This window comes from Physcomitrium patens, chromosome 15 (assembly GCF_059467195.1).
Source record: "Physcomitrium patens ecotype Gransden chromosome 15, ASM5946719v1, whole genome shotgun sequence".
Taxonomy (NCBI): domain Eukaryota; kingdom Viridiplantae; phylum Streptophyta; class Bryopsida; order Funariales; family Funariaceae; genus Physcomitrium; species Physcomitrium patens.
Window position 1 is genome coordinate 2,795,139 of NC_143424.1, and position 24,990 is coordinate 2,820,128.

Below are 24,990 nucleotides of genomic sequence, written 5' to 3' on the forward strand. Positions count from 1 at the left end.
TTAAAATTTATTATTTTTTTTATAATCAACATATTGAATTTACAATAATCTATAGACAATAGCAAGGATCTATGATTTATTTACAAAAAATATTTGTACATCTTTAAAGAATTTTAAATGTTCCATATACTTTTAAAGTTTATAAATGAAATACTTAAAGATAAATAAATTATTTTAGAATAGTTTGGAAGCTAATCTAAATAGCGGTTGAATTTTTTCTTAAAGATAAATTTTGTAATTTTAAGAATATTTTTAAAAAATAATATATAAATTTTTTTATTCAAATAAATGTTAAAAATTCCCATGATATTTTAAAATCTAGTAGAAACTTAAATTGAATGAGAGATAGGAGTTGCATAAATAAAATAAAATAAAAATAAAAAAATAAAAAATAAAATATTATACAAATAACACATTACTCTTGTAATTTGATAAATAACATTAATAAGGAAAATATATAATATCAATTTTATTCTTCAAAAATATTATCTGAACTTGTTTGCATCAATTCCATTACCAAAAACAAATCTCTTCTTATTGGATCTAATGTAAGAAATTTATTATTTCTAGTAGCATTATCTTTCATTGCTGAAAATAATTAATGAGATTAGCAAGGTTTAATTAAGCTAAGATAACACCTCCTTTGCCAAAATATGCATTCTATATAACATCTAGTCTTTTGTAGCATAAAAGAATCTCAAATACTTGGATTTACAAACCTTTCTAAAAAATCCTTTGCCATCATATTCTAAAAGGTGTATGCTTTTGATAGTATTTTTAATGATAGGTACTATTAATGTCACCAAAAGTTTTGCAATAATCACCATGACTTCCATATCATCTTTGTTCCATGTTATTTGCAAGCAAAGCATTTAGCAAGTGGGTGGCAAATTGTACTAGTGGTAGCAAAATCTATAATGACCATAGAATTACCATATATATATATATATATATATATATAGGTGCATATATTATTAGCACTAGGGCAACTTGGTTGGTTTTATAAATCAAATTGTTGATGTTTAATATTTGTCTTTCATGTCAAAAAAAGACTAATCAATATAAACAATTGAACTTTATACAGGAACACCTTCCTCTCTAAAATATAACATATATAATATTTATGTAATTTATATTTATCACTTTAATTAGTTTTGGTAGTGTAATCATAATCTTTTGTTATAATTCACAATTTCATTATATGTATTGTGGTTTTTTTTTATTGTATTGAATATTATCATACATCTAAAACTTTTTAGCTACCTATGATCACCTCCTGCAACAGTATTGTCAAACTCAGCCAATAGCAGGTGGAATTCTGTCACACCAACACCAATAGACATTCAATCTGTGAACGAATTGTAGGCAAAAAATTAACAATCACTTCTTTGAATGAATGTGTAGTATTATCATGTAAATGGAAGTTTGATGCATGTTTTAAGATTATCATACCTTCAATATTTCACCATGAATCTCACTATGCTGTCATGTTTACATTTGGTAGCATGTCCACTTATAAATATGATACTCACTGTCGCTGTGGGCGTAGTTGGACCTGAAATTAAGGATGAAAAGAGATGTAAGAGAATTTCTGGTCAACTGGGTGATTTATTTAGATTATTTGTTTGAATTTCTTCTTTTGACTTCCATACATATTCAATTGAATGAATTGAAGCTGCGAGGGACATCTGATGTTATAGATGCTACAGTTATTTGACCACAATGGACTCCCATATTTTAGTGAAATGACAATCTTTAATAATCAGTCACGTTATTTGTTAAGGGCGTGATGTACCAATGCAAGACCTGGAACTAAAATGAGAATTTCTAGTCGAGATCCTGTAACGATCAGAATCACGTGGATTTCAAATCAGACAATACTCTGCCCAAAAAGGTAAGCATGTTCTAATCCTTACAATACCCATAAGATTGACAACCTAACAAATGTAGGCTAAGCTTCAACTTTCACTTGACTACTGGTATAAAGGTCTAACATGACCTTGAACTGAACCCACTTGGGAAAAAGCAAATTGAAGCTGAATGGAACTCAGGAACCCTGATTACATACTCAATGCTGCAGTATAGGGATTTTAGATAGCAGATCTAAATTCAGCCGTCTACGTATGGAACAGGGACGATTCAGTGGCCCAAGCTTCCAGAAACTCAGACCCTCGACCTTTTCATACTTCACATTCCTGCACAAGCGCCCGAGATGTGGACAGCGCTGTATATTGAGCTGCAAAGGCTGCACACATTCGTGTTGTCAGGCATCAGAGAAGCTGACAACGGAGAAAAAGGACGAATGCAAAAGGCATTTCTGAAGTTAGAGGTATAAAAACCATTGAATTTGGAGGTCAATCCTATCGATGATGCATGTGTGCTGATGACACTTCACATGTATGTCACCAAGTTCATCACGTTGGTTCATTCAAATCTATAATAAGCTATGGAGAATTCACCATACATGAATGAAGTCCGCAGTCGACTTCGAAGCTGACACTGCAGCGAACCAAGTCACTCTCGCATTCTAATTGGTATACAAAATTTCTTGAGTGACCGCCAATCGAGCGCTTTATTCAGGACGTCTACCTAGCAATTTTCCGAGAAGAAACATACCATCAGCAGGGATGCCACTCAGCGGTAGAGACTTTCAGATCGAAGGTTTTCAGCTATCTCTGTTTCCCAGCGGTCACCGTTTTCAAGAAGCTTCTCCTTGTCATACAACAATTCCTGTTCGAGGGAAAAAAACAAAAATAAAACGAAGATTAATTAAACGGCAATATCAGAAAATGATGCCCCTATTAACATGTAGATAATAGTGGGAGCTATCTACGGAATACCGGACCATAACCACCACATGTTCTTCGTGAAGCTCACCTCATGAGTCTCCGTGGTGAACTCAAAGTTAGGACCTTCCACAATAGCGTCCACAGGGCAAGCTTCTTGGCAAAAGCCGCAGTAGATGCATTTAGTCATGTCAATATCATATCTGCAAAATACAGGCAGAATAAACTTAGAGCTCGCCTACGACTCTAAATCAAGCGACAGCTGTAGATAACCGAGTGGAAATGAGGGTATTAGTGACAGGTAAGCCCTCGCGTACAAATCGGCATACAGGTAAGAGGTAATCTTGAATTCTTCTCACAAAACTGCATACATTAACATCATCTTCTTAAACCATAGCAGCAATAGTAAGCATCAATACTCACAATACAAGCACTACCTGGTGGTTCGACGACTACCATCTTCACGCTCTTCTGCTTCAATAGTGATAGCCTGAGCAGGACAGACCTGCACGAGACGCAGGAGGCAAGCATGCCCCAGACAAATGTGAAAAAAAATGTTGCAAATTAGGGTTGATAACTATTAATGATCGTTTCACAAACAACTACCAAAACACCTTGCATTGTACCCTGTGATATTTTCTTCGGCGTGCAGAAATAGGTGAATGAAAGCACACACATAATTTGCGAGTTCCTCTTAATGTTCTGTGGCTTGGAGGTGTAGAGGAAAAGGAGGGCCACTTACCGCCTCACATAGCTTGCAAGCAATGCACCGTTCTTCACCGGTAGGATACCGACGCAGAGCATGCTCCCCTCTGAAACGAGGACTCAAAGGACCCTTCTCGAAGGGATAATTGATCTGCAAACACGGTGGAACAGCATTGACCGTTGAATAATCAATTTGGATACAACAGAAGAGAGAAAGCTAACAGGAAATTCAAAAGCACAATGCTCCCACATTTTAGATTGGTTACTTGTGATGACCAACGCTTCCCAAGAATGGATCGTAACATTGAAGCTTGATCGAATCCTATAGCTCGTCTATTTGCGTGGATTGTAAGGGATGGAAAATCATACTGTGACTTTCTTCTCGAAAAAATATTTGAGTGCCAAACCCATGCCTCTGGCCATCTCCGACAGAAATAAGGTATTGACGCTGTGATCCAGAACTGCATTGACAAGCGAAATGAGGCCACATCAGCCTTAGCGACTACAGACTTTTAGAGAATCCCTACAAATCTCAATTTTTGGAACGAATCTCAACAACAACTGGAGTCAAAAAAATAAAAATCAAATCAAATACTGCATTACCAAATAATATATCCAATAATTACCTGCACTCCAGTCCTTAGAGTCCTTAGTTTCTGCAGCCTTCTCAGGATCGACTGAAGAAGCTGAACAATCACAGACAAGACAACGGAATCAACATCAAAAACCCCAAACTCTTCGCAAGCAAAGAGCAGAAAATCCACCTCGATTGAAAACTCACAATCGACGAAACACGTTCCATCCTTACAGTAATCTTGAAATCCAGAAACAATAACCCTTGGCACTGCAAATCATAGGAACATTGAAACAAAGGCAACCCAATGCTAAAAAATCCCGAAACAGTGACGGCAAGGTTCGGCAATCCGAAATCCAGGAATGGGACAAGGGGTAAAGGGCAGAGGCGTACGAGTAAATTGATGGCGAGGTTCCTGCGGCTGTTGGGACTCCTGGGGCGCAACGGCAGAGAAGGCTCGACAGGTCTGCAAGGCGCCAGGAGTGCACCGGCGAAGAAGGTGCCCGGCAAAGCGTGTGCTCATCGCCATGGCTGCTTCAAGGTCGATCGTCGCGCTGTGTAGGTGGACTCGGAAGCAGCTTCTCACGAGAGAAGCAATCAAATGGAACCACGGCAATGCAGAGCACCAGGATTTCTGATAGTGCGCGAGGCTCTCGGCGTTGTGGCCTCCACGAGCTCCTAGGGCTATCGACGAAGCCAGCAACTCGCTAGAGTGTCCCTTCGGTTCTGCCGCTCTTGCCGCGCTCGGGATCCCCACCGTCGCACGTCACCCACGCCGGCATAATAGATAAAAACGGTATATTGTCATTCGTTCTTATTTACCTGCACGTGGTGTTATTGGAGGGATACAATTATATTTACATCTTGGTGTATACTTGGGATTAGATGTCATTGTACAGGACAAGATATTTTTAACATTTGTATAGTCTTTGCAATGCTGATAAGCCATTTGTAACTTTATGAGTGAAATATAGAAATATTGAGTATTTATTAGTCTTTAAACACAAAGCGAGTTAGTGTAAATTATGAATGAATTCCTCTAGAAATTACATGAAGTTTTTATACAATAGATGGAAGTCTTCAACTCTTCTAAATAAGAAGATAAGAGGAAGGATATCTATATCTATATTTTATAACAATCCAAGTATTATCTTGTTCTTAATGTTATTTAAATTTTTTTCCTAAATAAATGTATTATTTGCTTTATACTTTTTGATATTTATGTTCCTTATTTATGTATTCCTATTAAAAATAATTATAAATTGTAGCAAGAAACAACATCTATATGTGACACAATTATGAATCATCTTAAAAAAATCTTATTCTTGTTAAACAAAAGTCCAATATAATTCTCTAACCAAAGTAATTTGAAATCTATCAAGTGTTCAAATTGTACAAACCCATATACATACTATTATTGACAATGTTGTTAGTTGGTGGTTATAAGAATATAATTAAATAATATAATTTGTGTACAAATTAAGATAACACAACAATAGATTTTCTCTCCTTTGAGATTGAAACACATGTTGATATTGCAATAGACTTGAAGAGTGTAATACATTTATTTTAATAGAAATGTGTACCAAGGTCCCACTTTCACTACTAACATAGCACATCTTGTTTGCCATTTCACCATCAGTCCACCCATCCATTCGTCCGTCCACTCGATCCGTTCGTTCGTCCGTTCGTGGAGTGCCATGAGGATCTGCTGTGAGCCAGACGTGTGAAGGTCGTCGTGGCGAATTGCATCGACTGGAGGGTGAGCGAGCGTTCGAGCATCAAACGTGGTGACTACATAGCTGGATCCTCCACTCTGCAATTGGAACTGCGATGCGACGTCATCGATGTCTGGTGTTGTCAAGTTCAGTGGCGACTCGATGACTGGTTTCTCGCTGCTTGGATTTCAACCCCTGGACATGAAAGCTCATCCACAGAGAGAATTGAGTGCTACAATTGAGGAAAACCTCTTGGGTCTCGCTGCTTAGGGGTATTTGGACTTGAGGGTTTGTACCCTGACGGGCGCAGTTGGGCCCGCATTGCTTTTGAGATGATGGCCGATACATAGCAGGTTTTGGGATTGTGAAGAAGTGAGGGGTGTGGTTGAACTGGTATCGGAGTTGCCATGTTCGCACCTCGTGATGCATGCCGTCTGTTCCAACTGAACATGGCCCCTACTCCATCCTCTTGCCTTCGTTCCCGTTCTCCTCTCCTGGTTTACGCTGCAGGCAAGGTATCCACTCGTCTGAATTGTTTGTCTCTTTTACTTGCTGCTTCTGGCTTTTTCTTTTTTATTTTTTTATTTTATTTTTGTTTTTTTTCCTTTGGTTTTGTTTTCGCGTTCTATGCGTCCCTCAGCTCTCGCGAGTTCCATCGTCGCATTGGAGATGTGAGCAGGGTATTGTAGCAATATCCTCTATTCCAATGGAAGAATAATTTTGACGTGTTTCATACAATTTTCCTGAGTCGTTTGTGCTTGTCGATGCTGTCCATTTTATTGTGAAGGTTACTGTATGTGCAATTTTGAAGTTTTTGTTTTAAAAGAGGTCAAAGTCGTTTGAGAGGAATTACTTTCCAAGGATCGGAATTTGTCGGGGAACTGATTGAATTAGAAGAATATCCGAAGCATCTTCGCTGCACCTAAACAACCTGTAGCATTGTTAGTATGTTTCATTCTTCGACATCCTGTGACCCGATTGGCATATGTGCTGGCTGCTAGAACCAAGAATCTCCTCAGCCACCAAGGATCACCTCTAATGTGAAACGCAACCTTCATCTACTGAAGATCTTTAAGGTGATATTTTCCGCCCTTTTGTTATTGTGGGTATCTTTGGCATCTCAATTTCTTCAAACTTGCGAGTTGGGGTGATGCAAATTGTTCTGCACATGATAACCTGGCTGATGTTCGGTGTAGTTTGAGGTCTTGATTTTGGTTGTTACGAATCTGTATTGTACGTGTGTGTACAATTTATGTTGGAGAATGTGCATTTCTCTTGGACATTAGGAATTTGCTAAGAAGCAATCAGGAGGTTATACCAAGCCTAGCACGAGTTATAGAAAGAAGAGGGTAGATAAGCAGGACATGCCTAATGGTGCTGACCCTTACGAGGACCCAACCACAAAGCTTTATCAGTACGTTTTCTTTGCTCTGCTTTAAATGTTGCGATTCTCACTGCCAAACTAACCGCGTCAGCTTCTTTGCTCATTGCCAGTGTGATGGGAGCTCATCAGATTGTGTGTGTTGCATTTTGTACAGTTTATCGCTAGTGTGAGCCTCGACTTTAAGTTATTGGGCATGATAATGTGTGGCAGCACCAATGATGGCTTTGAATTGGCGACACCAGTGCTGTTAGTTGATGGATACAATATGTGTGGCGCCTGGCCTAAGCTGAAAAAGCATTTTTCACGCGGTCAATTAGAGACGGCCAGAGACAAACTCATACACGAGCTCATTACATTCACGCATGTGAAAGGTATTATGGTTTTTTGTGTCAACTTGAGAAATTGTTTTATACTCTCCAGTCGACAGATGTGAGGCCATCTGTCTAGTTGATTTTGATGTACTGCTACAGATACTATTAATTCGTTGCCGTCAGAATAGGTTACGTACATTTTTAGGATTACCTTGGCGAGTCTAGAGGTTGCAGCTTTGATATGAGGGTGAACTCCAACTTCTAGCCACTTCCTGACTCGATAGTATGTGAACACCAGACAAACTTTTTTATCACAATTCTGACTCCCTGAACGGAAATCGTTGTTGCAGGTGTGAAAGTAGTTTGTGTTTTTGATGCTGTAATGTCGGGTTTGCCCACCCACAAGGAATCTGTGAACAGGTAATTAATCATGCTTGAAAGACAATTTTAATACCATCTAAGAGCGGAACTAGAGCTTTTTTTGATATCATGTGAGTATTGGGCGAATATTGTTCACAGTTTAACACAAACCTCTCAGTCCGTGAGTTATGGAGTGGCCTCTAGTCTTCACATGTGATACGTGCAACTAGCAAACGTGCGTGATGTCTTGTTGATGTACTGGCAACTATTGAGGATTATGTAAGTTACATGAATCGCACGCACATTGTGGAAGCCGATTTTCGCAGTCTGCACTATCAACATCGGAATCATAACGATGGGGCTGGATTCTTTTGGGCTTAATAACTGGTTGTGGGTGGCCTACCCTGGTGGCTTGCAGTGTGGATATTGTGTATTCTGCGGATACAGATGCCGACTCGTGGATTGAGAGAGAGGCAAGTGATTGTTATTTTATGTCAAGCATTTCATTAGTCCTAAATTTCTATTGTAAATATTGCGATGTCTGCGTTTGTATGATAAGTTCTTACCAGGAACAGACTAGTCTCGGAAATGCGAGATGAATAACAGATGCTTGTAGAGGTATCTCTGAAATGCTTAATTTTGAGCTCTACGAAGTTCCATTTAACTCATTTTCTTGGCTTTTGGATTATGGTGCATGGCAGATCACATTATTAAGGGCAGACGGATGTCCAAAAGTTTGGGTGGCCACCTCAGATAGTTTTCACCAACAAGCTGCACATGGCGCGGTTCGTAACTCTTCTCCCCAATCAACTTGTCTAAGCTTTTGCAATACACAAAAGAGAAGAGTATTCAAGGGGTTTGTTTTCCCAGTGAACTTCAATGAGATCTTGTCTTTTTAGAGTTGAAAATTTTAAGGCTCTTTGTCGTGGGTACAGGGTGCTTATGTCTGGACCTGCAAAAACCTCATTTCAGAGGTATGTTTAGAAAATCCTTTTGAGCACTTTCTCTCCCTGGCCCTCTTTTGAATGGAACGAATAGTACCCTCATTTTTTTATTTTCGTTGATCACGTTGTACTCTTGATTCCTGATGCAGACCTGCATTTGCCGGTCATCGAAGCACTTGTAGTTTAGCAACTTCATTGTAGTTATTGTCTAACACTCGGATAACAGAGAACTTGAATAACAACTAGTTCTCTTTTATGGTTATAAAGTAGAAATACTAGAAGTTAATGTAAGTTTGCAAAACTTCGAGACTTCGTTATACACCCGACACGCCCATAATGTTTTAGGATCTACTCCATGGTTGAATGTAGATCAACGATGCAAAGGAGGAGTTGCAGGAGTTGCTGTACGATGAAACGTATGATTACCTTATTTTCTTAAACTCCACTCTTGGATGGCATCTCAGGGGCCACTAATCCAGAATAAATCAGATGTCTTCAGTAGCATCTTTCAGTTCTCGCATCTCTTTCTGTCGAGTTTGTCGGGCCTATTAATGCGTAGATTTAAAACGTGCTAATGGGGTTTTCTGGTTGCAGTATGTATTCAACAAAAGGGAAGCTTCTGGAGCACAACCTAGATCCTGAGGTGCGGAATGCTCTACAGGCGTTGAAACAGCAATTGAAAACCCAGTAACTGTTGTTTGGAAGAGGTATGCATTTAACGTTCTACATATTTGACCAAAAACACATTTATTAAGCGACAGGTAGAATTCTGTCAGAATCTCCTGTGGAGATCCTTTTGCACGACTAAACTATATCTTCGTAGGCAATGCCTGTGAAGATATTCTATGAGCATGCCATCGTGTCAGCTTAGGCATCAAGCTTAATTTGCTGCCCATGCTGTCCTCCTGCTTATCTTCTGGAAGTATATGAAAGAGTTTCTTCAAGCTGATTAAGTCTTTCTTCTATCTTTTTGCATTTGTTGCAGAATGGTACCAGTATATCGACTTCAATTGCTCATAGACAGGCTGGACCAAAAAGTGAAGGTCAAGTTTTCAGAACCCACCATATAGAAGGGTAAGAGCTTGCTCATGCCGCTGGTCTTTGAATTCTGTAGCAGGTCTCGAATGTTTTTAAAAGTCAGTGACCTCAGCACATTAACCAAGTGGAAATCGTGTACTAAGTGGAAATTTGGTGCTTTCGTGATTACCTCAATCACAATGAAATTGTTTGAAATCGTGCCAAATTCCAAATTCTTTGTAGAGGCAAGGTTTAGAGAGGTTTATGCCAAACGTGTGATACCACTGCATGAATACTCAGGCATCTTTCATTGAAATCTTATTTCCCGAGTCACTCAACCCTTAATGCCCATTCTCACCGATTTTAACATTTTTCCAGTGAGAAGAAGAGTGTATCGTCTAACTTAGTCCACAAACAAGTTCTGAAACTGTGTCCTAATGTCACTACTTTATGCTAAAATTGTCATTATGTTTAAGAACATTCTGCTGAGCTAATAGTTGCCCTTACCAATATTTGAGTTTTCACCAATATTCAGCAATTGCTATTCATATCACAAACCACCTTGTCATCGTGTAATTAGCTATCATGTATCGCAATAAATGGAGTATTACAAACCAATAACAAACATGCAATCAAAACCAAACAAGAGTGTACAACCATCTTGCTCTTATGGATAGGAGTACAAGTCGTTACAACATTGAATCAATTGAGCTATTTTTTATTCAACTTATTCAACAAAGGAAGAATCCAATGCCTTAAGTGTGGGAGAATAAAGTAAGAGGCTTTATCAAAGCAAACCACTTTACTTAAAAGCCTTCAACTTGATTAGATGGCAATCCAATAAGTAATCTTTTTCAAAAGACTCGTAATGCTTGATTTGGTACGAATGTTAAATCTAAGGAGTCTTCTTTTCTATAATTCCAAATCTTAATTGTACCATAAGTCAAACCTAATTTGGGTAAGTCCAAAGAAGGATAAAATTCTAAAGTTAAATAAAGTCATGTGAGTTGCATTTTACTTATCATAGAATGATACTTGATATACTTTATGAGACAATTATTGTGTGAGTTATTATCATGTATTTCAAGAGATTGAGTATTACAAATTAACATAAAACATGCAATAAAAACCAAATAAACATATGTAACCATCACAATTTCAAATGCATACTCTTTTCCTCTCTTCTTTTTTTTCTACTTGATATTAAAGTACTTCTAATCAATTAAGACTATACTAAATATGTAGCTAGGAACAAATACTTTAGTGAAAACACTTAGTAATATCTATCTGTATCCATGATAAAGTTGTATATAGCCAACAATATTAAGAAGCCTGCATGAAGATATGACAAAGTAATTGTACTTAGATACGATTGTGAATCTCATCCTTCATCATCCTCAAGAAATTTTTAATGTCAAATTCCTTGATTAATCTATGATTACAATATTGAGTCTTGCACACTCCATATTTAACATCTAATCAAGTTGAATTGTAATATTATGACCATAAATTCAAAAGATCTTACTTCTTAGATATTTTTAGTTCATATTTTAAGATTAAACATGATATAAAAATCTTTGAAAATATAGACAAATTTAATTTTTTATAAATAAAACTAAAAATAATAATATTAAGTATATAATATGTCAATCACATTGATATTGGTTACACATTTACATGGTAGCGACAACCTCATCTTCACCATAAACTAAACATCAAAGATTAATTGATACAATTGTCAACCTTGGAAAATGTATCTTCAATAAATAGATAATAAATAAATAAAGTTTTAAAATTTTCTTTATATTTCCTTCTATCCTTGCTTCTAAGTAATAAAAGTGCACTAAGCAAGACATTCTTTATATATAAGATTGTTGTCACGAATTTAGAATACTGACTGGAAACAAGAAGCTTAAGAAGAATCGATAAGAACTAGATTAATCAAATGAGTACAAGAACAACACTAGAGAGGTGAGCTAGAGCTCCAAGAGGTGTGTTGTCAAGACTAAGGATCCCCTCAGTCTCAGCTCCTATATATACTACAAGCTACGAAGCTTCTGAAATAGCTTCCACAAACTAAGAAGCTTCTCAAGTAGCTTCTACGAATTAGGAAGCTTCTCAAGAAGCTTCCACAAACTACAAAGCTTCTCTAGAACCTTCTAGAATCTTTTATAACTTTCTAATGTATGTCCTTGACATCACTCTCCCCTTTAGCTTCGAGATCTTCGAGAAGCACTCCTATTATAAGTCAGTACCAACATAAGTTGAAAATTTATCGCATAATGTCTGCAATATACTCTAATTGTTGTTTGCGCGGCAAGTAGTTCATTGGTCCTTGTAATCAATGATAGTGTCCTACTCCTTCGATTTTCGACTAGGCATGAACTTTCGTGCCTTCATTGTGAAAATGCCCTGCAGACACTCCTTTCGGAAGATCTTTGTAGGCAAGTTCTATGTCAAACATAATCATTAGCAACCTGTTACTAGGTATCCTCCGTCGTCTTTGTGGAACATGCGGTTCTTCATCTTAAGGTCATCTTCGTGAGATACTCGGTTGAAAAGACATAACTGGTATGGTATCTATCTCTTGGCTATCCATATCACACCAAAAAATACAAGCACTAAACATGGAAGAATGGACTCAGGTTATAGATTTATAGTCTCTAACTATGTCTTTTAGATGTTCCTTTTCCCCTTCTTTGTAAGGCCGAGGATTAAAAGGCTTCAAGGAGAAGGAACTTCACTGAAAAACTTTCATCGAAAGAGCTTAGGTTTCTGAAGATAGCATCGATGGAACTCCTGTACCTTTTGCAACGCATTGATAAGATTTTTTGCTAGTTCTCATGTGCGCTCATTGATATCATAGCCGTTCCAATGCACTAGGTATTCTAATTTTTCCCACTTATGCTGTGAATCTAGTACCTTTTCCACCTCATATTTCTTGTGGTTCTCAATTTCAATACTAGGTGGCGGACATTGCACTCTTCAAAGAAAAGACGACTCTCGATAAGGCTCTAATAAATAAACATGAAAAACTAGGTGTACCTTCATAGCAGTTGGTAACCCCAAACAGTATGCCACTAAATTGATTTGCTTTTGGATGACAAATGGTCCCAATCTCCGGTAGTCCAACTTATCACATGGCTACTTGGTTTTGATATTTTGTCGAAGTAGCCATACTTTATTTCCAATTTTGAAAGTAGGTGCCTCATGTCGAAATTTGTCTACGGACACCTTGTAAGCTTCTTAGGCGGTTTGCAATTGAAGTTTCAATGTAGTTTGAAGCTCGAATAGTTGTTTCACAAATCCTTCAAGTACCAGGTTGTTATTGGTTGATGGACTTAACAAATCAAGCTTCAAATGATATCTATAGTTCGAAAAGAATGGTGTTTGTTGAGTCGACGCATGAAGGGTATTGTTATATGCAAATTCAGCTAACGATAGATATGCAATCCAATCATCTAGCTGATAGTTGATGCTATATCGTAAATACTGCTCCAAAGTTTGATTCACTTGTTCTGTTTGGTCGTCAGTTTGAGGATGGAAAGCCAAAGAAAGCTTAATATTCACCTTCAATATCTCAAAGAGAGATCTTAAGAACTTCAATACGAATTAGGTTCCTCAATCCAACACGATATCATCTGGTAAATCATAATATCGATACACACTATCAAAGAAGAGCCTTGTTGTGTCTTTGCTTGATGATGTTTTCTTGCAAGGGACAAAGTATGCCATTTTTTTAAGTCAATCTACCACAACAAAGATGTTGTCAAATGAATTCGATGGCGGCAGGTCTATAATGAAGTCCATGAAAACTGAAGACCATGGCCGACGTGGAATAGGTAATGGCTGAAAAAGACCATAAGGACGATGCCATGGATTCTTGGATCTTGAACAAATGTCACATAAGAGGACAAAATCTTTGACATCCTTCCACATTTGGAGCCACCAAATATCTCAAGAAATAAGTTCTAAGGTCTTATTAAATCCAAAATGTCTTGCAATTGGAAAGTCGTGTCGAGATTAGAGAACTTGGAGTCATGCTGGTTCTTTTGGAATATACAACTGCTTCTCAAAATATAAAAGATCTCCTTCTACCTTGAACTTGTTATTATTGACACGTTACGTGATATCAAGGGCTATAGAATCTTCAATAGTTGCAATACGTACCTAGTTGAGGAAGTCAGCATGAATTGGTATTATAGTAGAATAAAGCCTGAATTGTTCCGACTTCAACAATGTTGTACACTGTTGATCAAATGCTGCTTCTCCAACCTTTGGCGCTAGATACAATTTCCTTGATAATGCATCAGATAGTCCTTGTTGCTTCCCAGGCCGATAAGTACATAGTCAAACCTGAATAACAACATATTCCATCAAGCTTGATGATAATTGAGAATCCAAGCTGACATGAAGTACTCCAAAATCTTGTGATCCGTATATACGGTCACCAGATGTGCAAATCCTTTGAAAAAGTGACACCACTCTTGAAAAGAATCCACTATCACAAGAAGTTCTTTATCGTGGATCTCATAGTTGATCTTGACAGCAGAAAACTTTCAAGAGTAGAATGCAATTGGATGAAGCTTCTTGTCTATGCCTATCTGCAAAAGTACAACTCCCATAGTAAAATCTAAAGCATCGGTCTCTAAATAGAAGGCCTTTAGAAAGTCCGAATGTACCAAGATTGGAGCCATAATAAATGTTGTCTTAAAATCTTGAAATGCTTTTTCCGCTAGAGGTCTCCATTCGAGCTTGTCTTTACATGTCAATTGAGTGAGCAGAGCAACAACTTGAGAATAATTCTTGATGAAGATCCAATAGAAGTTAGAAAAGCCAAGAAAGCATTGTACATCTCTAATCATCTTTCGAACTTCCTATGATATAATTGCTTCCACCTTCTTAGGGTCCATCTTCAAACCTTCCGTAGTTGCAATGAATCCCAAAAATTCCATCTCTGTTTGGTTAAACAAGCACTTTTCCAATTTGGCATAGAGTCCATGCTCGCAAAGTTTTTCAAGGATCACACGAACATGTTTCTCATGCTCTTTTATGTTTTTGGAAAATATCAAAATATCATCTAAATAGATGACAACAAAATCATCAAGGTGCTCCCAAAAGATGTCATTCATCATGTGTTGAAAGACCGCAGGAGCATTGATAAGACCAAAAGGCATGGCATTATATTCAAAATGGCCATACCTTATACGGAAAGCTGACTTCCATTCGTCTTCTTCCTTGATTTGTACGAGGTTGTAAGCTCCCCTTAGATCAATCTTTGTAAAGATCCTTGCACGTTCAAGTTGTTCTAGAAGACATGATATCAAGGATAATGGATAATGATTCTTCTTTGTCACCTTGTTGAGACCTCGATAATCCATGCACATCCGTAGCAAGCCATCTTTCTTCTTCACAAATAAGATTGGTGCCCTAGTTGGCGACTTTGAATGACGAATGAAGTTCTTGGCTAGATTCTTGTCAATGTACTTTCGTAACTCCGCTAATTCCATTTGCAACAAATTGTAGATTGGGCCAAAAGGTGGTTGTGTTCGTTCCTGCAAGTCTATGGCACAATCATATGGTCGATGTTCCAGTAGCATGTCAGCATTCTTCTTTTGAAACACGTCTTTGAAATCCTTATATTGCTTTGATATACTTACTGTCGAAATCTTCTTCCCGCTAATTGGAGTCGCATTAATGACAAACGGTGTGCCTTCCTTGGACGATGTTATAAATGCTCTTGCTCCAATAAATAAGGATTTTTTGTTTTGAGATCTTTTAATAGGCTTACTCTCGGAATGTTCTATAGGAAATATCATCTTTTGTAACCTCCAATCTATGGATGGATTATGCATTTTTAACCAAGAAAGACCAAGAATAACATGGTTTGACGGGGTTCTAATAATATTGAAAATAATATAACTACTATGGTCTTTAAACATCACCTCTGTAGGTACTGATTCATGGATGATACTACCAAATAATAAAGGTCGTCCATCTATTACTTCTACGTGAACGAGTTTAGGTTTTTGTATTAGAGGAATCTCGTGACGCTTAGCAAATTTTTTGTCTAAAAAGTAAATAGATGCTCCTAAATCTAATAACGCGAAGGTTTTTAGTTTCTGAAGGCCAAAAGATAGAGAAATGGTAAAGCAATGGATAAGCTAAGCAAAAAGAGAGGAACTTGATTGTTATTTTGGTATTGAATTGTCCAGCCGCACGGTCCCGATTGTGGCTGGGCATCCTCGTTTTGCTGAACAAATGCATCTTTGGTCTTAATAATGTGTCAATTTTGTTTCTTGGGGCAATTTCCAGCTCTGTGGCCTTCTTCACCGCAATACAAGCATAGTCCTTCCTCCATACGTTGTTGTTTATTTATTTATTTATTTATTTTTTTCTTTCAAGAGTTAAAGATTTGACACGTACCGCATCAATTTGCATGTCTTCCACCTCTGAATGTGAGTTCAAGCTTCTTGCTAACATAGTTGGAGTGTGGTGAGCCATATGTTGTCTTGAGCGTTTATCTTGGCGACATTGGAATAGGCATTTATCATACTTGAAAACTTGGCTTATGGCTTTATTGAGGATTTGCAGATCAATATACATATGTAAACACGCTCCGTGTTTGTCTATGCATCTTTGTTGTAGCCCATCATGCCTTGTCATGTTCGTTAAATGCTATCGCAAACGTCTCCAAAAAAGTTTCAAAGCTATTCAAATTTGACGATCATTTCTCAAACAAAGGAGCAAACCATGATAGAGCTTGCTCCGTGAGCAAAGTTCCAACCAGTCCAACACGTGACTCCTCTGTCGGATAGCATTCAGGCTATAAAGCTGTTATTAATTTAATTTGATTGAAAAAAACTCGAAACTTGGAATGCGTACCATGGAACTTATCTGGAAGGCTAATTTGGGATTCTTTTTGTTGTAAGACCAACAATCCTTATTGAACTAGAGATAAAGCTGCTTTTCTTAGTACTGAAACTTGAGGCTGGTGAATCCTCGATTGTGCCATCTCGGATGCTCCATCATTATGAAGTCTTGCAATGATTCTTTCAATCTCTGCAGTTCTTTGTGATAACGTAGCAAAAGCATTCATAATGGCATCCAACTAGGACTACGAACTTTCAGTCATATTAATATCTTGACCTCCGGCCATTCTAACAGAAGGAAAGAAATGATTCTATAAGAAGGCAGTATTGTTTTCAAGGAAGGTATTCCGCAACCTCTAAAATGCCTTAAAATCTTCAAGAAGAGGGGTAATCCACTCTCTCGAAGAAAGATAAGATTCAAATATAATAATAGAAGAAATATCAGTTTAGAGCAGGATAATTCGCAACCTCTAAAATATTAGCACCTTCAAGCACAGGGATAATCTCCACTCTAACAAGAAGGAACTAACTCTGATATGAAAGATGAGTGTAATCTCGATAAACAGTCACGAATTTAGAATACTGATTGGAAACAAGAAACTCAAGAAGAATCGACAAGAACTAAATTAATCAAATGAGTACAAGAATAACACTAGAGAGGTGAACTAGAGCTCCAAGAGGTGTGTTGTCGAGACTAAGGATCCCCTCAGTCTCAGCTCCTATATGTACTACAAGCTAAGAAGCTTCTCAAGTAGCTTCCACAAACTAGGAAGCTTTTCAAGTAGCTTCTATGAGTTAAGAAGCTTCTCAAGCAGCTTCCACAAACTACAAAGCTTCTCTAAAATCTTCTAGAATCTTCTACAACTTCCTAGTGTATGTCCTTGACAATTGTGCATCCTACCTTGACTTTAAGTATCAATAGCCCCTTATATTGTGAGTAAATATAATCATCTTGTGTGTAGTCATAGCAAATATAATAGTCTATTTGTGACCAACTTTAAAGATTTGAACTTCAAACCTCATAATGTTATTGTCGCGGACACAGAAATATAGACTTGAGATCTAACAAGAAGTTCAAGAAGAACTAGCAAGAACTAGATTAATCAGATGAATACAAGAACAACACCTGAGAGGTGAGCTAGAGCTCTAAGAGATGTGTTGTCGAGACTGAAAAACTCTTCAGCCTCGATTCCAATATATACTCCTATTTAGGAAGCTTCTCAAGCAACTTCTACTAACTAAGTAGCTTCTAGAAGGCTCCAAAGACTTGCTTCTAGAAGGTTCTAGAAACTTGTCTCTAGAAAGTTCTAAGGACTATGTCCCTAATATCACCCCCTCCTTTAGCTTCGAGGTCTCTGAGAAGCAATGTTGTTATTAATCAGTACCAATGCAAGAAAATGAAGATCTGTTGCATAACGTCTACTATGAACTCCAATTGTTGTTCACGAGGCAAATGGTTCATTGGCCCTTGAAGCCAACGATAGTGGCCCATGCCTTCGACTTCTGACCAAGCATGAACTTTCGTGTCCTCATTGTGAAATTGTCCTCCAAACACGCCTTCTAACTAACCATCGTAAGCAGGCTCGAACTCAAATACAATCACCAATGATCGGTTACTCGGTATCCTCCGTCGTCGTCGTGGTATAGGCAGTTCTTCATCTCGGGGTCGCCTTTGTGAGCTAGTTGGTTGAGATAATCTGACTGACATAGTATCTATCTCTTGGCTATCCATATCAGAAGACCAAACTATGGCTATTGAAAAAATTCTACTTTATTTTGGAAAAAATAACTACATCAACTATGAATTTTGGTAGTGCTTTCCTCTTTTCTTATATTCTTGGGTGAGCAAGCTTCAGAAGGAAGCTATCGTCCAACTGGCTTAGATTTATGAGGATGTTGTTGATGAAACTCCTATATCTTTTGCGACGCATTGGCGAGATTTTCAGCTGACTCTCACGTTCGCTCATTAATGTCGTAGCCGCACCAATGAACAAGATATTCCAACTTGTCCCACCTTTGCCGTGAATCTAGTACCTTTTCAATCTCGTATTCCTTGTGGTTCTCAATCTCAATACTAGGTGGTGGACATTGCATTCTTCCAAAAAAAGACGATTCTCGATAAGGCTCCAACAGAAAAACATGAAAGACTGGATGTACCTTCATAGAAGCCGGTAATTCCAAACGATATGCCATTGGATTGATTTGCTTCTGGATGATAAATGGTTCCAATCTTCGATAGTCCAACTTATCACATGGTCGCTTGGTCTTGATATTTCGTCGAAAAAGCCATGCTTTATCTCCAATTTTTAAAGTAGGTGCTTGATTTCGAAATCTATCTGTAGACGCCTTGTAGGATTCTTGAGCGGATTGTAATTGAAGCTTCAACGTATTTTGAAGCTCTGATAGTTGTTTCGCAAATCCTTCAGCTGCTGGATTATTATTTATTGATGGATTCAATAAATCAATCTTCGGATGATATCCATAGTTAGAAAAGAATGGTGTGTATTGAGTCGACGCATGGAGGGTGTTGTTATATGCAAACTCGGCTAGCGGCAGATATGTGGTCCAATCGTCTTGTTGATAGTTGATGCTGCATCATAAGTATTGTTCCAAGACTTGATTCACCCGTTCCGTTTGGCCATCAGTTTGAGGATGGAAAGCCGAAGAAAGCTTGATATCCACCTTCAATATCTCAAAGAGAGATCTCCAAAACTTTGATACGAACTGGGTTCCTCGATCTGATACGATATCATCTCGTAGTCCATGATATTGATACATATTATCGAGAAAGAGCCTTGTTGTGACTTCACTGGATGATGTCTTTTTGCAAGGAATAAAGTGCGCCATCTTTGTAAGCCGATCTACTACGACAAAGATGCTGTCAAATGAGTTCGATGATGAAAGCTCCGTGATGAAGTCCATAGAAACTGAAGACCATGGTCGACATGGAATCGGCAATGGCTGTAAGAATCCATAAGGGCGATGTCGAGGATTCTTGGATCTTGAACAGATGTCGCAGGAGAGGATAAAATCTTTCACATCCTTCCACATTTGGGGCCACCAAAAATCTCGAGAAATAAGCTCCAAGGTCTTGTTGAATCCAAAATATCCCGCAGCTGGAAAATCGTGGCGAGATTGAAGAACTCGAAGTCGAGCTGGTCCTTTTGGGATATACAACCTCTCTTCAAAGTATAAAAGATCTCCCTCCACCTTGAACTTGTCGTCATTGGCATGCTGCTTGATATCAATGGCTACTGAATCTTCAATGGTCACGACACGTACCTGATTCAGGAACTCAGCATCAATTGGTATAATAGTAGCACAAAGCCGAAATTGCTTTGGCTTCAACAGTGTCGTATATTGTTGATCAAACGCTGCTTCTCCAATCTTTGGTACAAGATACGATCTCCTCGATAAGGCATCAGATAGTCCTTGTTGCTTTCCAAGTCGATAAGTGATAACAAAATTAAACCTAGATAGCGACATACTCCACCGAGCTTGACATCAATTTAGAACTCGAGCCGACATGAAATACTCCAAATTCTTATGATCTGTGTATACAGTCACAAGGTGTGCAGCTCCTTCTAGAAAGTGATGCCATTCTTAGAAAGAATCCACTATAGCAAGAAGTTCCTTATCGTAGATCTCATAATTGATTTCAGCAGCAGAGAACTTTCGAGAATAGAATGCAACCAGATGGAACTTCTTATCTTCTCTCATTTGTGAAAGTACAGCTCCCAAAGCAAAATCGAAAGCATCAGTTTCTAAATAAAAGGCCTTTGTAAAGTCTAGATGTATCAAGATTGGAGCCGTAGTAAATGCAGTCTTCAGGGCTTGAAATGCCTTCTCCGCTAGAGGTCCCCATTCCAGCTTATCCTTGCATGTCAACCAAGTAAGAGAAGTAGCAACTTGAGAGTAATTCTTCACGAAGATCTGATAGAAGTCGGCAAAATCAAGAAAGCATTGTACGTCTCTAACCATCTTCGAAACCTCCTAGGATACGATTGCTTCCACCTTCTTGGGATCCATCTTTAAGCCTTCTATAGTCACAACGAACCCCAAAAATTCCATCTCTATTTAGTGAAATAAACACTTCTCCAACTTGGCATATAGTCCTCGCTCGCATAGTTTCTCCAAGACCAAACGAACATGCTTTTCATGCTCTTCTTTGTTTTTGGAAAATATCAGAATATCATCCAAATACATGACAACAAAATCGTCAAGGTGCTCTCGAAAAATGTCATTCATCATATGTTGAAAGACCGCTGGAGCATTGGTAAGACCAAAGGGCATGACATTATACTCAAAATGGCCATACCTTGTACGGAACGCTGTCTTCCACTCATCTCCTTCCTTGATTCATACGAGGTTGTAAGCTCCTCTTAGATCAATTTTTGTAAAGATCCTTGCACGTCCAAGTTGTTCTCTTTTCTTCACAAATAAGATGGGTGCTCCAGCTAACGATTTTGAATGATGGCTGAAGTTCTCGGCTAGATTCTCATTGATGTACTTCCGCAACTCCGCCAACTCCGTCTGCGATAGATTGTAGATTGGGCCAAAAGATGGTTGTGCTCCTTCATGTAAGTCTATGGCACAATCATATGGTTGGTGTTCCGGTAGCATGTCGGCATTCTTCTTTTGAAATACGTCTTTAAAATCCTTATATTGCTCAAGTATATTTGCTGTCGAGATCTTCTCCCCGGTAGTTGGAGCCGCATAAATAACAAATGGTGTGCCTTTTTTGGACGATCTTATAAACGCTCTTGCTCCAATGAATAAGGATTTCTCTATTCAGGGTTTTCTACTAGGCTTGCTTTTGGGTGGTTTTGTGGGAAAGATCATCTTTTGTAACTTCCAATCTATGGATGGGTTATGCTTTTTCAACCAGAAAGGACCAAGAATAACAGGATTTGATGGGATTCTAATAATATTAAAAATAATATGACTACTATGGCCCTTAAACATCACTTCTATAGGTTCTGATTCATGGGTGACACTACCAGACAATAAAGGTCGTCCATCTATGACTTCTACGTGAACAAGTTTGGATTTTTGTATTAAATGGATCTTATGACGCTTCGCAAATTCTTCATTTAAGAAATAAGCAGATGCTCCTGAATCTAATAATACTAAGTTTCTCAGTTTCTGAGGACCAATAAGCAAAGGGATTGTAAAGCAAAGGACAGGTTGAGCGGAAAGAAAAGAACCTGGTTGTTGTTGTGATATTTCACTGTCCAACCGCATGGTTCCTATTGCGGCTGGGCATCCTCGTTTTCCTGAACAAATGCGTCCCTAGTCCTGACAATACGTCGATTTTGCTTCTTGGGGCAGTTTCCAACTTTGTGGCCTTCCTCACTGCAATACAAGCATAGACCTTCCTCCATATGCCGCTTTTTTTCTTCTAGAGTAAGGGATTTGACACGTATCGCATCAATTTGGATGTCTTCTATCTCTGAATGTGAATTCATGTTGCTTGCCGACATAGTTGGGGCGTGGCAAACTGTATGTTGTCTTGAACGTTGGTCTTAGCGGGGTTGGAATAGGCGATTACCACACTTCACAGCTTGGCTAATAGCTTCATTCAGCGTTTACGGATCAAAAAGAGTTAATAATAAATCCTTCACATCGTCCCTTAAATTCCAATAGAATTGACTCATCAATGCTTCTTCGTCCCAATTGATGTCACATGCTAATTGCCTGAAGTCCGATGCATAGACTGATGTAGAGTGCATCCCTTGTTGTAGTGATCGGATCTTTGTTGTAGTCCATTGAACTTTGTTGTGTTCACCAAATGCTTCCGCAAACGCCTCCAAAAAGGTTTCAAAGTTGTTTAGTATGGACGATCGTTTCTCAAACAAAGGAGCAAACCATGATAGAGCTTGCCCTGTAAGTAAGGTTCCAACAAGCCCAACACGTGACTCCTCCGTTGGATAGCGTTCGGGCTGTAAAACTGTTATCAACCTGATTTGGTTGACGAATCCTCGAAACTTGGAATGCGTACCATCGAACTTGTCCGGAAGACTAACTCAGGGCTCCTTATGTTGTAGAATCAGCGGTGCTTATCGAACTTGAGGCAAAGTTGCTTCTTCAAGTGCAGAAGTTTGAGGTTGGTGCAACCTAGATTGTGCCATCCTAGATGCTCTATCATTATGAAGCCTTGCCACGACTCCTTCAATCTCTGCAGTTCTTTGCAATAACGTAGCGAGGGCATTCATGATAGCATCGAACTTGGACTCCGAACGTTCCGTCATACTAATGTCTTGGCGCCCGGCCATTCTAAGAGAAGGACAAAAATGACTCTACAAGAAGACAATATTGGTTTAGAGGAGGGTATTCCGCAACCTCTAAAATGCCTTAAGAGCTTCAAAAAAAGGGGTAATCCACTCTCTCCAAGAAGAATAAGACTCCAATATTATAACAAAAGAAGTATCAGTTTAGAGGAGGGTAATCCGCAACCTCTAAAATGCTAGTACACTTCCAAGCAGAGGAGTAATCCACACTCTAATGAGAAAGAAACTAGCTGTGATATCTGAGGTGAGTGCAATCTCGACAAACTGTCACGGACACAGAAATACAGACTTGAGATCTAATAAGAAGTTCAAGAAGAACTAGCAAGAACTAGATTAATCAAATAAATACAAGAACAACACCCAAGAGGTGAGCTAGAGCTTCAAGAGATGTGTTGTCAAGACTGAAGAACTCTTCAGCCTCGATTCCAATATATACTCCTATTTAGGAAGCTTCTCAAGCAACTTCTATTAACTAAGAAGCTTCTAAAAGGTTCTAGAGACTTGTTTCTAGAAGGTTCTAGAGACTTGTTTCTAGAAGGTTCTAGAAACTTGTCTCTAGAAGGTTCTAAGGACTACGTTCTAACATCTTCTACTAACTATGAAGCTTCTAGAAGGTTCCAAAGACTTGCTTCTAGAAGGTTCTAGAAACTTGTCTCTAGAAAGTTCTAAGGACTATGTACTTAATAGTTAGCAAACTTCTTCAACAAATTATACTAATCTCTCTAGTTAGTACTAATACTAGTAAATGTTATAATATTTAAATATAATTAGATTTTGTCAAACTTGCCACTTATTTATTGCTCCAAAATAATGGAGTTGACATAACTTTGTTACGTGGATGTAGATGAAATTATTAGTACACTATTTATTCATAATACTAATTTAGAGAATGTCTTGTCAAAACATCATTTTAAGTAGACTAAGAAAATATAAAATACTTAGAACAATTTATACAATTTGTATTATTTATAATATTTTGTAGTATATTGTACTAATAAATAATTATGGTTTATACTTTGATGCTAGTTTATATTTTTAAATAAATTAAAAAATATATTTGATTTCATATCTACTCAAAAATAAATCATTTTATAGAAAAAATATACAAAAAAACTATTTGCCTTTTAATTTTTTTCTTCTTAATTATTTTATTTATACCTTTTGATGATCTTGTTAAAATACCACTTATTATTAAAAATATGCATTCTAAACAAAACTATTATTAGTTTTATAAGCTTTATTTTGTGACTTATAATAATATTTCTAATGAATCATTTTAGTATTATTTTTTTATTTTTTTATTTTTCTTATTATACTTAAAATTTAAAAAATATCATTAAAATTGATTATTTAATTTACATAGTATGTAAATAAAAGTATGCATTTAATAAAAGCCGGTTAAGTAAGTATAAGATTTATTTGATAAGTCTAAATCAAATTTTGTTAATAAATACATAATCAAATAGATAAACAGATAGTCATGGTGGATGCAATTTTTTATATTTTATATTTTATTATTTTTTATGATACTTAAGTAGAGGATAATATAAGATAATTACACAACTAAGAAAACTCTTGTTTAATATAGTCTAATAATATGAAAGTTTAAATTTATATCTAACTTTAATAATGAAATTTTATAATATTTATTTTAAATGTAATATTTAATTATAAAAAAATCCATCGTATTCTTATATAATATTTTTAATTATTTTTATAAAATTTCATATAATTCATTTCCAAAAAAAAAAAAAAAAAAAATCCCATTTAAAAAAGAAATCCTACTAAATTCTATTAATAATAGATTTTTTTAAAGAATAAAATTATCATATTTGCAAGTATTTTTTCTCCATACATATATATATATATATATATATATGCATAGTTCCATATTTTACTTGTTTAAAATATAAAGTGGAGAATAAATGTGCGAGGACTACACCTAAAAGGGAGGTTTAAAGTCGGTCCCCACGGACGACCAGGTTTTAAAGGGACGGGGACGGAAACCAGGCCCCTCATCAGCCCAGGC

General features: G+C 37.4%; 2 protein-coding genes across 5 annotated transcripts; one reads left to right on the top strand and one right to left on the bottom strand.

Annotated features, from left to right (window-relative positions):
• Positions 1-1,818: 1,818 nt before the first annotated feature.
• Positions 1,819-4,655, bottom strand: LOC112292672 (uncharacterized). Of its 2 annotated transcripts, none has more exons than XR_016506555.1 (8): positions 4,459-4,655; positions 4,118-4,177; positions 3,861-3,952; positions 3,529-3,642; positions 3,224-3,291; positions 2,878-2,989; positions 2,465-2,730; positions 1,819-2,245 (listed from the first exon to the last, which is right to left on the bottom strand). XR_016506555.1 is itself a non-coding variant. In XM_024541404.3 (8 exons), the coding sequence occupies exons 1-7, from the start codon at positions 4,592-4,594 to the stop codon at positions 2,635-2,637; spliced, it is 678 nt and encodes a 225-aa protein (XP_024397172.1). In that variant the 5' UTR covers positions 4,595-4,655; the 3' UTR covers positions 1,819-2,245; positions 2,617-2,634. The 2 variants fall into 2 exon arrangements, 1 of the variants encoding a protein (XP_024397172.1); XM_024541404.3 differs by having other exon boundaries at positions 2,617-2,730.
• A 1,151-nt stretch (positions 4,656-5,806) lies between these two features.
• On the top strand, positions 5,807-10,120 carry LOC112292671 (uncharacterized). Of its 3 annotated transcripts, XM_024541403.3 has the most exons (11): positions 5,807-6,298; positions 6,785-6,859; positions 7,070-7,197; positions 7,378-7,538; positions 7,829-7,898; positions 8,257-8,311; positions 8,540-8,623; positions 8,774-8,812; positions 9,152-9,198; positions 9,377-9,489; positions 9,768-10,120. In XM_024541403.3, exons 1-10 carry the CDS (start codon positions 6,191-6,193, stop codon positions 9,471-9,473), a joined length of 864 nt encoding a protein of 287 aa, XP_024397171.1. In that variant the 5' UTR covers positions 5,807-6,190; the 3' UTR covers positions 9,474-9,489; positions 9,768-10,120. The 3 variants fall into 3 exon arrangements, 2 of the variants coding, with proteins under 2 accessions (XP_024397171.1, XP_073395390.1); XR_002972798.3 differs by lacking the exon at positions 9,152-9,198; XM_073539289.2 differs by lacking the exon at positions 7,070-7,197 and having other exon boundaries at positions 6,053-6,298; positions 7,322-7,538.
• The last annotated feature ends 14,870 nt before the right edge of the window (positions 10,121-24,990 follow it).